This window comes from Oncorhynchus keta, chromosome 24 (genome assembly GCF_023373465.1).
Source record: "Oncorhynchus keta strain PuntledgeMale-10-30-2019 chromosome 24, Oket_V2, whole genome shotgun sequence".
Taxonomy (NCBI): Eukaryota; Metazoa; Chordata; class Actinopteri; order Salmoniformes; family Salmonidae; genus Oncorhynchus; species Oncorhynchus keta.
In genome coordinates, this window is record NC_068444.1 from 371,110 (window position 1) to 387,381 (window position 16,272).

General features: G+C 41.7%; 1 protein-coding gene across 1 annotated transcript in view; it reads right to left on the reverse strand.

Moving 5' to 3' along the window:
* The window catches only part of LOC118376483 (disrupted in schizophrenia 1 protein-like), a 102,560-nt gene that overhangs the window by 21,411 nt on the left and 64,877 nt on the right, over window positions 1-16,272 (reverse strand). The window contains 1 exon segment of the mRNA XM_052477418.1: window positions 11,551-11,595. Coding sequence (XP_052333378.1) covers window positions 11,551-11,595 — 45 coding nt within the window.

A 16,272-nucleotide genomic window follows, 5' to 3' on the forward strand; every position in this document is an offset into this window, starting at 1 on the left:
CCATGACTAGATAAACATCCAGAGGAATGTACTGAAACCCACCATGACTAGATAAACATCCAGAGGACTGAAACCCACCATGACTAGATAAAACCCACCATGACTAGATAAACATCCAGAGGAATGTACTGAAACCCACCATGACTAGATAAACATCCAGAGGAATGTACTGAAACCCACCATGACTAGATAAACATCCAGAAACCCACCATGACTAGATAAACATGAAACCCACCATGACTGATAAAACCCACCATGACTAGATAAACATCCAGAGGAATGTACTGAAACCCACCATGACTAGATAAACATCCAGAGGAATGTACTGAAACCCACCATGACTAGATAAACATCCAGAGGAATGTACTGAAACCCACCATGACTAGATAAACATCCAGAGGAATGTACTGAAACCCACCATGACTAGATAAACATCCAGAGGAATGTACTGAAACCCACCATGACTAGATAAACATCCAGAGGAATGTACTGAAACCCACCATGACTAGATAAACATCCAGAGGAATGTACTGAAACCCACCATGACTAGATAAACATCCAGAGGAATGTACTGAAACCCACCATGACTAGATAAACATCCAGAGGAAATGTGACTAGATAAAACCAGAGGAATGTACTGAAACCCACCATGACTAGATAAACATCCAGAGGAATGTACTGAAACCCACCATGACTAGATAAACATCCAGAGGAATGTACTGAAACCCACCATGACTAGATAAACATCCAGAGATAAACATCCAGAGGAATGTACTGAAACCCACCATGACTAGATAAACATCCAGAGGAATGTACTGAAACCCTAGATAAACCATGACTAGATAGATAAACATCCAGAGGAATGTACTGAAACCCACCATGACTAGATAAACATCCAGAGGAATGTACTGAAACCCACCATGACTAGATAAACATCCAGAGGAATGTACTGAAACCCACCATGACTAGATAAACATCCAGAGGAATGTACTGAAACCCACCATGACTAGATAAACATCCAGAGGAATGTACTGAAACCCACCATGACTAGATAAACATCCAGAGGAATGTACTGAAACCCACCATGACTAGATAAACATCCAGAGGAATGTACTGAAACCCACCATGACTAGATAAACATCCAGAGGAATGTACTGAAACCCACCATGACTAGATAAACATCCAGAGGAATGTACTGAAACCCACCATGACTAGATAAACATCCAGAGGAATGTACTGAAAACCCACCATGACTAGATAAACATCCAGAGGAATAGTACTGAAACCCACCATGACTAGATAAACATCCAGAGGAATGTACTGAAACCCACCATGACTAGATAAACATCCAGAGGACTGAAACCCACCATGACTAGATAAACATCCAGAGGAATGTACTGAAACCCACCATGACTAGATAAACATCCAGGGGAATGACTAGATAAACTGAAACCCACCATGACTAGATAAACATCCAGAGGAATGTACTGAAACCCACCATGACTAGATAAACATCCAGAGGAATGTACTGAAACCCACCATGACTAGATAAACATCCAGAGGAATGTACTGAAACCCACCATGACTAGATAAACATCCAGAGGAATGCACTGAAACCCACCATGACTAGATAAACATCCAGAGGAATGCACTGAAACCCACCATGACTAGATAAACATCCAGAGGAATGTACTGAAACCCACCATGACTAGATAAACATCCAGAGGAATGTACTGAAACCCACCATGACTAGATAAACATCCAGAGGAATGCACTGAAACCCACCATGACTAGATAAACATCCAGAGGAATGTACTGAAACCCACCATGACTAGATAAACATCCAGAGGAATGTACTGAAACCCACCATGACTAGATAAACATCCAGAGGAATGTACTGAAAACCATGACTGATAAACCCAGAGGAATGTACTGAAACCATGACTAGATAAACATCCAGAGGAATGTACTGAAACCCACCATGACTAGATAAACATCCAGAGGAATGTACTGAAACCCACCATGACTAGATAAACATCCAGAGGAATGCACTGAAACCCACCATGACTAGATAAACATCCAGAGGAATGTACTGAAACCCACCATGACTAGATAAACATCCAGAGGAATGTACTGAAACCCACCATGACTAGATAAACATCCAGAGGAATGCACTGAAACCCACCATGACTAGATAAACATCCAGAGACTGAAACCCACCATGACTAGCACTGAAACCCACCATGACTAGATAAACATCCAGAGGAATGTACTGAAACCCACCATGACTAGATAAACATCCAGAGAAACCCACCATGACTAGACTGAAACCCACCATGACTAGATAAACATCCAGATGACTAGATAAAATGACTGAAACCCACCATGACTAGATAAACATCCAGAGGAATGTACTGAAACCCACCATGACTAGATAAACATCCAGAGGAATGTACTGAAACTGAAACCCACCATGACTAGATAAACATCCAGAGGAATGCACTGAAACCCACCATGACTAGATAAACATCCAGAGGAATGTACTGAAACCCACCATGACTAGATAAACATCCAGAGGAATGTACTGAAACCCACCATGACTAGATAAACATCCAGAGGAATGTACTGAAACCCACCATGACTAGATAAACATCCAGAGGAATGTACTGAAACCCACCATGACTAGATAAACATCCAGAGGAATGTACTGAAACCCACCATGACTAGATAAACATCCAGAGGAATGTACTGAAACCCACCATGACTAGATAAACATCCAGAGGAATGTACTGAAACCCACCATGACTAGATAAACATCCAGAGGAATGTACTGAAACCCACCATGACTAGATAAACATCCCAGACTGAAACCCACCATGACTAGATAAACATCCAGAGGAAACTGAAACCCACCATGACTAGATAAACATCCAGAGGAATGTACTGAAACCCACCATGACTAGATAAACATCCAGAGGAACTGAAACCCACCATGACTAGATAAACATCCCCACCATGACTAGATAAACATCCAGAGGAATGTACTGAAACCCACCATGACTAGATAAACATCCAGAGGAATGTACTGAAACCCACCATGACTAGATAAACATCCAGAGGAATGTACTGAAACCCACCATGACTAGATAAACATCCAGAGGAATGTACTGAAACCCACCATGACTAGATAAAACAGAGGAATGTACTGAAACCCACCATGACTAGATAAATCCAGAGGAATGAAACCCACCATGACATAAACATCCAGGAATGTACTGAAACCCACCATGACTAGATAAACATCCAGAGGAATGTACTGAAACCCACCATGACTAGATAAACATCCAGAGGAATGTACTGAAACCCACCATGACTAGATAAACATCCAGAGGAATGTACTGAAACCCACCATGACTAGATAAACATCCAGAGGAATGTACTGAAACCCACCATGACTAGATAAACATCCAGAGGAATGTACTGAAACCCACCATGACTAGATAAACATCCAGAGGAATGTACTGAAACCCACCATGACTAGATAAACATCCAGAGGAATGTACTGAAACCCACCATGACTAGATAAACATCCAGAGGAATGTACTGAAACCCACCATGACTAGATAAACATCCAGAGGAATGTACTGAAACCCACCATGACTAGATAAACATCCAGAGGAATGTACTGAAACCCACCATGACTAGATAAACATCCAGAGGAATGTACTGAAACCCACCATGACTAGATAAACATCCAGAGGAATGTACTGAAACCCATGACTAGATAAACATGATAAACTCCAGAGGAAGATAAACATGACTAGATAAACATCCAGGAATGTACTGAAACCCACCATGACTAGATAAACATCCAGAGGAATGTACTGAAACCCACCATGACTAGATAAACATCCAGAGGAATGTACTGAAACCCACCATGACTAGATAAACATCCAGAGGAATGTACTGAAACCCACCATGACTAGATAAACATCCAGAGGAATGTACTGAAACCCACCATGACTAGATAAACATCCAGAGGAATGTACTGAAACCCACCATGACTAGATAAACATCCAGAGGAATGTACTGAAACCCACCATGACTAGATAAACATCCAGAGGAATGCACTGAAACCCACCATGACTAGATAAACATCCAGAGGAATGTACTGAAACCCACCATGACTAGATAAACATCCAGAGGAATGTACTGAAACCCACCATGACTAGATAAACATCCAGAGGAATGTACTGAAACCCACCATGACTAGATAAACATCCAGAGGAATGCACTGAAACCCACCATGACTAGATAAACATCCAGAGGAATGTACTGAAACCCACCATGACTAGATAAACATCCAGAGGAATGCACTGAAACCCACCATGACTAGATAAACATCCAGAGGAATGTACTGAAACCCACCATGACTAGATAAACATCCAGAGGAATGATAAACTGAAACCCACCATGACTAGATAAACATCCAGAGGAATGTACTGAAACCCACCATGACTAGATAAACATCCAGAGGAATGTACTGAAACCCACCATGACTAGATAAACATCCAGAGGAATGTACTGAAACCCACCATGACTAGATAAACATCCAGAGGAATGTACTGAAACCCACCATGACTAGATAAACATCCAGAGGAATGTACTGAAACCCACCATGACTAGATAAACATCCAGAGGAATGTACTGAAACCCACCATGACTAGATAAACATCCAGAGGAATGTACTGAAACCCACCATGACTAGATAAACATCCAGTACTGAAGGAATGATAAACACTGAAACCCACCATGACTAGATAAACATCCAGAGGAATGCACTGAAACCCACCATGACTAGATAAACATCCAGAGGAATGTACTGAAACCCACCATGACTAGATAAACATCCAGAGGAATGGAAACCCACCATGACTAGATAAACATCCAGAGGAATGTACTGAAACCCACCATGACTAGATAAACATCCAGAGGAATGTACTGAAACCCACCATGACTAGATAAACATCCAGAGGAATGTACTGAAACCCACCATGACTAGATAAACATCCAGAGGAATGTACTGAAACCCACCATGACTAGATAAACATCCAGAGGAATGTACTGAAACCCACCATGACTAGATAAACATCCAGAGGAATGTACTGAAACCCACCATGACTAGATAAACATCCAGAATGGAAACCCACCAATGATAAACATCCACTGAAACCCACCATGACTAGATAAACATCCAGAGGAATGCACTGAAACCCACCATGACTAGATAAACATCCAGAGGAATGTACTGAAACCCACCATGACTAGATAAACATCCAGAGGAATGTACTGAAACCCACCATGACTAGATAAACATCCAGAGGAATGTACTGAAACCCACCATGACTAGATAAACATCCAGAGGAATGTACTGAAACCCACCATGGATAAACATCCAGAGGAATACTGAAACCCACCATGACTAGATAAACATCCAGAGGAATGTACTGAAACCCACCATGACTAGATAAACATCCAGAGGAATGTACTGAAACCCACCATGACTAGATAAACATCCAGAGGAATGTACTGAAACCCACCATGACTAGATAAACATCCAGAGGACTGAAACCCACCATGACTAGATAAACATCCAGAGGAATGCACTGAAACCCACCATGACTAGATAAACATCCAGAGGAATGCACTGAAACCCACCATGACTAGATAAACATCCAGAGGAATGTACTGAAACCCACCATGACTAGATAAACATCCAGAGGAATGTACTGAAACCAACCATGACTAGATAAACATCCAGAGGAATGTACTGAAACCCACCATGACTAGATAAACATCCAGAGGAATGTACTGAAACCCACCATGACTAGATAAACATCCAGAGGAATGTACTGAAACCCACCATGACTAGATAAACATCCAGAGGAATGTACTGAAACCCACCATGACTAGATAAACAATTGTTTAGCGTGTGTAATTACGTCGAATGCTCCGTAAAAAAATTGATAGAGATGGAATTCACGGCACAAACGTGTTACAAAATGTTTCGATTTAGGGTATAAAAATGGATTTTATCAAAGAAAACAGCACTTTATTTGATCACTGGGACCCTCAGGAAGAGACATAAGAGCAAGATATCAGAATGTAAGTATTAATTTTACCTTCAGATGTGAATGTGTAAAAACTGTCATGGCGGAAAATGTTTTTGTTGTTGATTGCTCTTCTCAAACAAAAGCATGGTATTTGTTCTCTGTAATAGCTATTTTAAGTTTTAAGTTTAAGTTTCATTACCAAGATCCTAATCTTTTGAAGGATGTAAGAACCTTGCATTTTCAAGAATGTTTATTGTTATGACGTTGTACTTTTGCAAACAGGCGAAGATCGTCAAACAATTTATTTTAATGCAGTTTGTGATTATGTTACGCTGGCTATTTTTTTATATTTTTTTATGGGGCTCTATGCTCAGATAATCGCATCGTATTCTTTCGCAGTAAATCCATTTTTAAATCTAATAACGCAGTTGGATTAGCAAGATTCTAGGCTTTCGATACATGTGAGACACTTGTATTTTCATGAATGTTTTATATGACTATTTATGTAGCGATCACCGTATGTTGTGGAATTTCAGCCCGCTAGCGGGTTCCGTTGCCAGAGAGGTTAACACAGACCGACAAAGACAGTGTGGTGAAGAAGGCGCAACAGTGCCTCTTAAACCTCAGGAGGCTGAAGAAATTTGGCCTGAAACCACTAGCAAATTTACCAAAATGACTCAGATTTGATCATCCGTAGTAAACAGATGCAGATTGGGAACTACAACCCTTGTCGAAGGAGTCGAAAGAAAAGACAATTACATGCCTTACAAATATTCCACTAGCAATCAGCCTACCCACAAATTGTACTCTTTTCATCAACACAACCACAGCTTTGTTCATTCTGGATGTAGAATGTATAACTTCAGCTCCTACCTGTTCACCGACCATGAGCAGATCCTCCTCCACCTTAAATTAACTCCATTCTCAGGAACACACCTGAATCCATGCCGTAACGACAGCGTCTCCTCCGCCCAAGGCTGTGCACACCACACCACACCGTTCAACCCCCAGGAAACTAAAACTCTGTCCCCTTCCACCCACTAACAATGCGTTAACCCTCTACCATAGAAAATAAAAATGGAAAGCAAAGACCAAGGAAAGAATAAAGAAAGTAAGTATGGACAGAGCCCTCCAAACGGTCTCTCAACTATGAACACTCCCAGCATGCACTGAGAGAGAGAGAGAGAGAGAGAGAGAGAGCAAGATTGAGTTCCCAAAAGTTCTGCTGAATTCTGGAGAAGACATAGATGGGGGGCGGTGCAGCAGTGGAAATCATTAATTTCAAGTCATTATGGAAAGGACAAGGGGGTCATACACGCACAGTGGAGATCATATTGACACTGAGGTCAGATCAGGGTTATAGTGGAGATCATATTGACACTGAGGTCAGATCAGGGTTATAGTGGAGATCATATTGACACTGAGGTCAGATCAGGGTTATAGTGGAGATCATATTGACACTAAGGTCAGATCAGGGTTATAGTGGAGATCATATTGACACTGAGGTCAGATCAGGGTTATAGTGGAGATCATGTTGACACTGAGGTCAGATCAGGGTTATAGTGGAGATCATATTGACACTGAGGTCAGATCAGGGTTATAGTGGAGATCATATTGACACTGAGGTCAGATCAGGGTTATAGTGGAGATCATATTGACACTGAGGTCAGATCAGGGTTATAGTGGAGATCATATTGACACTGAGGTCAGATCAGGGTTATAGCGGAGTTCATATTGACACTGAGGTCAGATCAGGGTTATAGTGGAGATCATATTGACACTGAGGTCAGATCAGGGTTATAGTGGAGATCATGTTGACACTGAGGTCAGATCAGGGTTATAGTGGAGATCATATTGACACTGAGGTCAGATCAGGGTTATAGTGGAGATCATATTGACACTGAGGTCAGATCAGGGTTATAGTGGAGTTCATATTGACACTGAGGTCAGATCAGGGTTATAGTGGAGATCATATTGACACTGAGGTCAGATCAGGGTTAAATTGAAGGTCAAATCAAATCATATTTGTCACATGCACCGAATACAACAAGTGTAGACTTTACATTGAAATGCTTACTGACAAGCCCTTAACCAACAGTGCAGTTCAAGAAGAAGAAAATATTTACCAAGTAGGATACAATAAAAAGTTATAACAGAAGTAACACAATAACAATAACACTAGTGAGGCTATATACAGGGTATTACAGTACAGAGTAGGTGTAGAGGCTATATACAGGGTATTACGGTATAGAGTCAATGTGGAGGCTATATACAGGGTATTACAGTACAGAGTAGGTGTAGAGGCTATATACAGGGTATTACGGTATAGAGTCAATGTGGAGGCTATATACAGGGTATTACAGTACAGAGTAGGTGTAGAGGCTATATACAGGGTATTACGGTATAGAGTCAATGTGGAGGCTATATACAGGGTATTACAGTACAGAGTAGGTGTAGAGGCTATATACAGGGTATTACGGTATAGAGTCAATGTGGAGGCTATATACAGGGTATTACGGTACAGAGTCAATGTGGAGGCTATATACAGGGTATTACGGTACAGAGTCAATGTGGAGGCTATATACAGGGGGGTACCAGTACAGAGTCAATGTGGAGGCTATATACAGGATATTACGGTACAGAGTCAGTGTGGAGGCTATATACAGGGGTCAGCGGTACAGAGTCAATGTGGAGGCTATATACAGTGCCTTGCGAAAGTATTCGGCCCCCTTGTACTTTGCAACCTTTTGCCACATTTCAGGCTTCAAACATAAAGACATAAAACTGTATTTTTTTGTGAAGAATCAACAACAAGTGGGACACAATCATGATGTGGAACGACATTTATTGGATAATTCAAACTTTTTTAACAAATCAAAAACTGAAAAATTGGCCGTGCAAAATTATTCAGCCCCCTTAAGTTAATACTTTGTAGCGCCACCTTTTGCTGCGATTACAGCTGTAAGTCGCTTGGGGTATGTCTCTATCCCTTTTGCACATCGAGAGACATCGAGAGACTGACATCCGGATTAGTCTCCCGCTCCTTGAAAGCGGCAGCTCTAGCCTTTAGCTCGATGCGGATGTTGCCTGTAATCCATGGCTTCTGGTTGGGGTATGTACGTACCGTCACAGTTGGGATGAAATCCTCGATGCACTTATTGATGAAGCCGATGACTGAGGTGGTATACTCCTCAATGCCATTGGATGAATCCCAGAACATATTCCAGTCTGTGCAAAACAGTCCTGTAGTGAAGCAGCCTCGTCATCTGACCACTTCCGTATTGAGCGAGTCACTGGTACTTCCTAATTCAGTTTTTGCTTGTAAGCAGGAATCAGAAGGATAGAGTTATGGTCAGATTTGCCAAATGGAGGGTGGGGGAGAGCTTTGGTCAAATTTGGTAAAACTGATTGAAGTTTGCCTGCATTAAAGTTCCTGGCCACCAGGAGCGTTGTTTCTTTTTTTTGCATTTTCTTCTTTGCTTATGGCCTTATAGAGTTGGTTGAGAGCTGTCTTAGTGCCAGCTTCATTTTGTGGATGGCTACGAATAATACAGGTCATCCATTTTATTGTCTAATGATAGCACGTTAGCGCGAAGAATGGAAGGCAGTGGGATTTTACTCGCTCTGAGAATGCCTGATCTGCTGCCACTTTTCCGACATCTTTTCTTCATGCAAAAGGCGTGGATCTGGGACTGTTCCAAAGAAAGCAGGATATCCTTCTCATCGGACTCGTTAAAGGAAAAAGTGTCTTGCAGTCCGTGGTGAGTAATCGCTTCTCTGATGTCCAGAAGTTATTTTCGGTCATAAGAGACGGTAGCAGCAACATTATGTACACAATAACTAAAAAAAATAAGCTACACAAAATGCAAAAAAATAACAAAATAGTACAATTGGTTGGGAGAATGTAAAACGTCAAAAAAACATAAAAACATGTTATTTGGCATCATCTTTACACTGATGTCAGATCTGAGTCATACTGGAGGTAATGTTTACACTGATGTCAGATCAGGGTCATACTGGAGCTAATGTTTACACTGAGGTCAGATCAGGGTCATATTGGAGGTCATGTTTACACTGAGGTCAGATCAGGGTCATATTGGAGGTCATGTTTACACTGAGGTCAGATCAGGGTCATACTGGAGGTCATGTTTACACTGATGTCAGATCAGGGTCATACTGGAGCTAATGTTTACACTGAGGTCAGATCAGGGTCATACTGGAGGTCATGTTTACACTGATGTCAGATCAGGGTCATACTGGAGCTAATGTTTACACTGAGGTCAGATCAGGGTCATACTGGATGTAATGTTTACACTGATGTCAGATCAGGGTCATACTGGAGGTAATGTTTACACTGAGGTCAGATCAGGGTCATATTGGAGGTAATGTTTACACTGATGTCAGATCAGGGTCATACTGGAGGTAATGTTTACACTGATGTCAGATCAGGGTCATATTGGAGGTAATGTTTACACTGAGGTCAGATCAGGGTCATACTGGAGGTAATGTTTACACTGATGTCAGATCAGGGTCATACTGGAGGTAATGTTTACACTGAGGTCAGATCAGGGTCATATTGGAGGTAATGTTTACACTGAGGTCAGATCAGGGTCATACTGGAGGTAATGTTTACACTGAGGTCAGATCAGGGTCATATTGGAGGTAATGTTTACACTGAGGTCAGATCAGGGTCATACTGGAGGTCATGTTTACACTGAGGTAAGATCAGGGTTAAAACCGCCTCAGGGCCACAATAAGGCAAGTCTGCTGGTTTGATGCATTAGCTTTAGAATAATATTTATAATTAGCTTTAGGATAATAGTTATCATTAGAATAATATTTATCAATAGCTTTAGGATAATATTTATCATTAGAATAATATTTATCATTAGCTTAAGAATAATATTTATCATTAGAATAATATTTATCAATAGCTTTAGAATAATATTTATCATTAGCTTTAGAATAATATGTATCATTAGAAAAATATTTATCATTAGAATAATATTTATCAATAGCTTTAGGATAATATTTATCAATAGCTTTAAAATAATATTTATCATTAGCTTTAGAATAATATTTATCAATCGTTTTAAAATAATATTTATCATTGGCTTTATAATAATCTTTATCGTTAGAATAGTATTTATCAATAGCTTTAAAATAATTTTATCATTAGCTTTAGATCATTTGTTTTCTTAGCTTCAGAATGATCTTTATCATTAGTTTTAGAATACTCTTTATCATTAGCTTCAAAATTACCGTATCATTAGAATAATATTTATCAAAAGCTTTAAAATACTTTTTAGCAACAACTTTAGAATAATCTTTGTTATTAGCCATAGAATGTTCTTTATCGTTAGCTTTAAAATAATGTTTAGCTCTAGCTTAAGCTTTAGCATACAGTAGAGTAGAGAGAAAGTGAATTGGTGCCTACCTCTGGGTGAACATCCTCCATGCAGAATAAAAACTCTTCCAATTTCTGTAACAAAAGATTAACATTTTGTTGAAGCAACAATGTGTGTGTGTGTGTGTGTGTGTGTGTGTGTGTGTGTGTGTGTGTGTGTGTGTGTGTAACTGCAACATCATCATAATGAGGGGAAGCCAATTATTCATCTCCAAAATGACCTGATTCACACACACACATGCAAACACACACACATTAAAATAAAATATAACATGAATGCGGTGCTTTGTGAGCAGTTGTGGTTCTGTATGTTCAGTCTATCTACAGTACTGTAGTTGTGGTTCTGTATGTTCAGTCTGTCTACAGTACTGTAGTTGTGGTTCTGTATGTTCAGTCTGTCTACAGTACTGTAGTTGTGGTTCTGTATGTTCAGTCTGTCTACAGTACTGTAGTTGTGGTTCTGTATGTTCAGTCTGTCTACAGTACTGTAGTTGTGGTTCTGTATGTTCAGTACTGTTACGAAATGTACAGACAGACTACCTCTACATACATGTACAGACAGACTACCTCTACATACATGTACAGACAGAGTTTACCAATAGATTATGTACAGCTGCAGCGATCGGTTAGCTGCTCAGATAGCTGATGTTTGAAGTTGGTGAGGGAGATAAAAGTCTCCAACTTCAGCGATTTTTGCAATTCGTTCCAGTCACAGGCAGCAGAGTACTGGAACGAAAGGCGGCCGAATGAGGTGTTGGCTTTAGGGATGATCAATGAGATACACCTGCTGGAGCGTGTGCTACGGATGGGTGTTGCCATCGTGACCAGTGAACTGAGATAAGGCGGAGCTTTACTTAGCATGGCCTTGTAGATGACCTGGAGCCAGTGGGTCTGGCGACGAATATGTAGCGAGGGCCAGCCGACTAGAGCATACAAGTCGCAGTGGTGGGTAGTATAAGGTGCTTTAGTGACAAAACGGATGGCACTGTGATAAACTGCATCCAGTTTGCTGAGTAGAGTGTTGGAAGCAATTTTGTAGATGACATCGCCAAAGTCGAGGATCGGTAGGATAGTCAGTTTTACTAGGGTAAGCTTGGCAGCGTGAGTGAAGGAGGCTTTGTTGCGGAATAGAAAGCCGACTCTTGATTTGATTTTCGATTGGAGATGTTTGATATGGGTCTGGAAGGAGAGTTTGCAGTCTAGCCAGACACCTAGGTACTTATAGGTGTCCACATATTCAAGGTTGGAACCATCCAGTGTGGTGATGCTAGTCGGGCATGCGGGTGCAGGCAGCGATCGGTTGAAAAGCATGCATTTGGTTTTACTAGCGTTTAAGAGCAGTTGGAGGCCACGGAAGGAGTGTTGTATGGCATTGAAGCTCGTTTGGAGGTTAGATAGCACAGTGTCCAATGACGGGCCGAAAGTATATAGAATGGTGTCGTCTGCGTAGAGGTGGATCAGGAATCGCCCGCAGCAAGACCAACATCATTGATATATACAGAGAAAAGAGTCGGCCCGAGAATTGAACCCTGTGGCACCCCCATAGAGACTGCCAGAGGACCGGACAGCATGCCCTCCGATTTGACACACTGAACTCTGTCTGCAAAGTAATTGGTGAACCAGGCAAGGCAGTCACCTGAAAAACCGAGGCTACTGAGTCTGCCGATAAGAATATGGTGATTGACAGAGTCGAAAGCCTTGGCAAGGTCGATGAAGACGGCTGCACAATACTGTCTTTTATCGATGGCGGTTATGATGTCGTTTAGTACCTTGAGTGTGGCTGAGGTGCACCCGTGACCGGCTCGGAAACCAGATTGCATAGCGGAAAAGGTACGGTGGGATTCGAGATGGTCAGTGACCTGTTTGTTGACTTGGCTTTCGAAGACCTTAGATAGGCAGGGCAGAATGGATATAGGTCTGTAACAGTTTGGATCCAGGGTGTCTCCCCCTTTGAAGAGGGGGATGACTGCGGCAGCTTTCCAATCCTTGGGGATCTCAGACGATATGAAAGAGAGGTTGAACAGGCTGGTAATAGGGGTTGCGACAATGGCGGCGGATAGTTTCAGAAATAGAGGGTCCAGATTGTCAAGCCCAGCTGATTTATACGGGTCCAGGTTTTGCAGCTCTTTCAGAACATCTGCTATCTGGATTTGGGTAAAGGAGAACCTAGAGAGGCTTGGGCGAGGAGCTGCGGGGGGGCCGGAGCTGTTGGCCGAGGTAGGAGTAGCCAGGCGGAAGGCATGGCCAGCCGTTGAGAAATGCTTGTTGAAGTTTTCGATAATCATGGATTTGTCGGTGGTGACCGTGTTCCCTAGCCTCAGTGCAGTGGGCAGCTGGGAGGAGGTGCTCTTGTTCTCCATGGACTTCACAGTGTCCCAGAACTTTTTGGAGTTGGAGCTACAGGATGCAAACTTCTGCCTGAAGAAGCTGGCCTTAGCTTTCCTGACTGACTGTGTGTATTGGTTACATACATGTACAGACAGACTACCTCTACCTACATGTACAGACAGACTACCTCTACCTACATGTACAGACAGACTACCTCTACATACATGTACAGACAGACTACCTCAACATACATGTACAGACAGACTACCTCTACATACATGTACAGACAGACTACCTCTACATACATGTACAGACAGACTACCTCTACATACATGTACAGACAGACTACCTCTACATACATGTACAGACAGACTACCTCTACATACATGTACAGACAGACTACCTCTACATACATGTATAGACAGACTACCTCTACATACATGTACAGACAGACTATCTCTGTGTCTCTGTCTTTTGGAGAGCAGTAAGATATTCGCTGTGGGTAGTTTGACGGTTGGTTGGGAGAAAAAAAGAGTTGAAATACACAGCAGAGACACAGGAGAGGGGGAAAGATGGATGTCCTTGTCTCACCTTCATTGTCCTGAAGATAAAGATGGTTAGGAGGACAGGCCAGGCTGCATAAAAAGAAAGGACAAACAGCAGAGAGAGACAGAGAGAGACAAAGAGAGAGACAAAGAGAGAGAGAAAGAGAGAGACAAAGAGAGAGACAAAGACAGAGAGAGAGACAAAGACAGAGAGAAAGAGAGAGACAAAGAGAGACAAAGAGAGAGACAAAGAGAGAGACAAAGAGAGAGACAAAGAGAGGGACAAAGAGAGGGACAAAGAGAGAGACAAAGAGAGAGACAAAGAGAGGGACAAAGAGAGAGAGAGAGAGAGAGAGAGAGAGAGAGAGAGAGAGAGAGAGAGAGAGAGAGAGAGAGAGAGAGAGAGAGAGAGAGAGAGAGAGAGAGAGAGAGAGAGAGAGAGAGAGAAATTTTTCAGAGATATATATTTTTCAATATGTTTTTACAAACATATAGATTTACATAGCATGCATAGCATGTAGGTACATACCCCCCACAACATAACCTCCACTATGTCACCAGGACATATACAGGATACTACTCTCCACAACACTATGTCACCAGGACATGTACAGGATACTACCCTCTACAACACTATGTCACCAGGACATATACAGGATACTACCCTCTACAACACAATGTCACCAGGACATATACAGGATACTACCCTCTACAACACTATGTCACCAGGACATATACAGGATACTACCCTCTACAACATAACCTTCACTATGTCACCAGGACATATACAGGATAATACCCTCTACAACACTATGTCACCAGGACATATACAGGATACTACCCTCCACAACACTATGTCACCAGGACATATACAGGATACTACCCTCCACAACACTATGTCACCAGGACATATACAGGATACCACCCTCTACAACACTATGTCACCAGGACATATACAGGATACTACCCTCTACAACACTATGTCACCAGGACATATACAAGATACTACCCTCCACAACACTATGTCACCAGGATATATACAGGATACTACCCTCCACAACACTATGTCACCAGGACCTATACAGGATACTAGCTCTACAACACTATATCACCAGGACATATACAGGATACTACCCTCTACAACACTATGTCACCAGGACATATACAGGATACTACCCTCTACAACACTATGTCACCAGGACATATACAGGATACTACCCTCTACAACACTATGTCACCAGGACATATACAGGATACTACCCTCTACAACATAACCTTCACTATGTCACCAGGACATATACAGGATAATACCCTCTACAACACTATGTCACCAGGATACTACCCTCTACAACACCTTCACTAACCTTCAGGATACATATCACAGGACATATACAGGATACTACCCTCTACAACATAACCTTCACTATGTCACCAGGACATATACAGGATACTACCCTCTACAACACTATGTCACAAGGACATATACAGGATACTACCCTCCACAACACTATGTCACAAGGACATATACAGGATACTACCCTCTACAACACTATGTCACCAGGACATATACAGGATACCACCCTCTACAACACTATGTCACCAGGACATATACAGGATACTACCCTCTACAACACTATGTCACCAGGACATATACAGGATACCACCCTCTACAACACTATGTCACCAGGACATATACAGGATACTACCCTCCACAACACTATGTCACAAGGACATATACAGGATACTACCCTCCACAACACTATGTCACAAGGACATATACAGGATACTACCCTCCACAACACTATGTCACCAGGACATATACAGGATACTAGCTCTACAACACTATGTCACCAGGACATATACAGGATACTACCCTCTA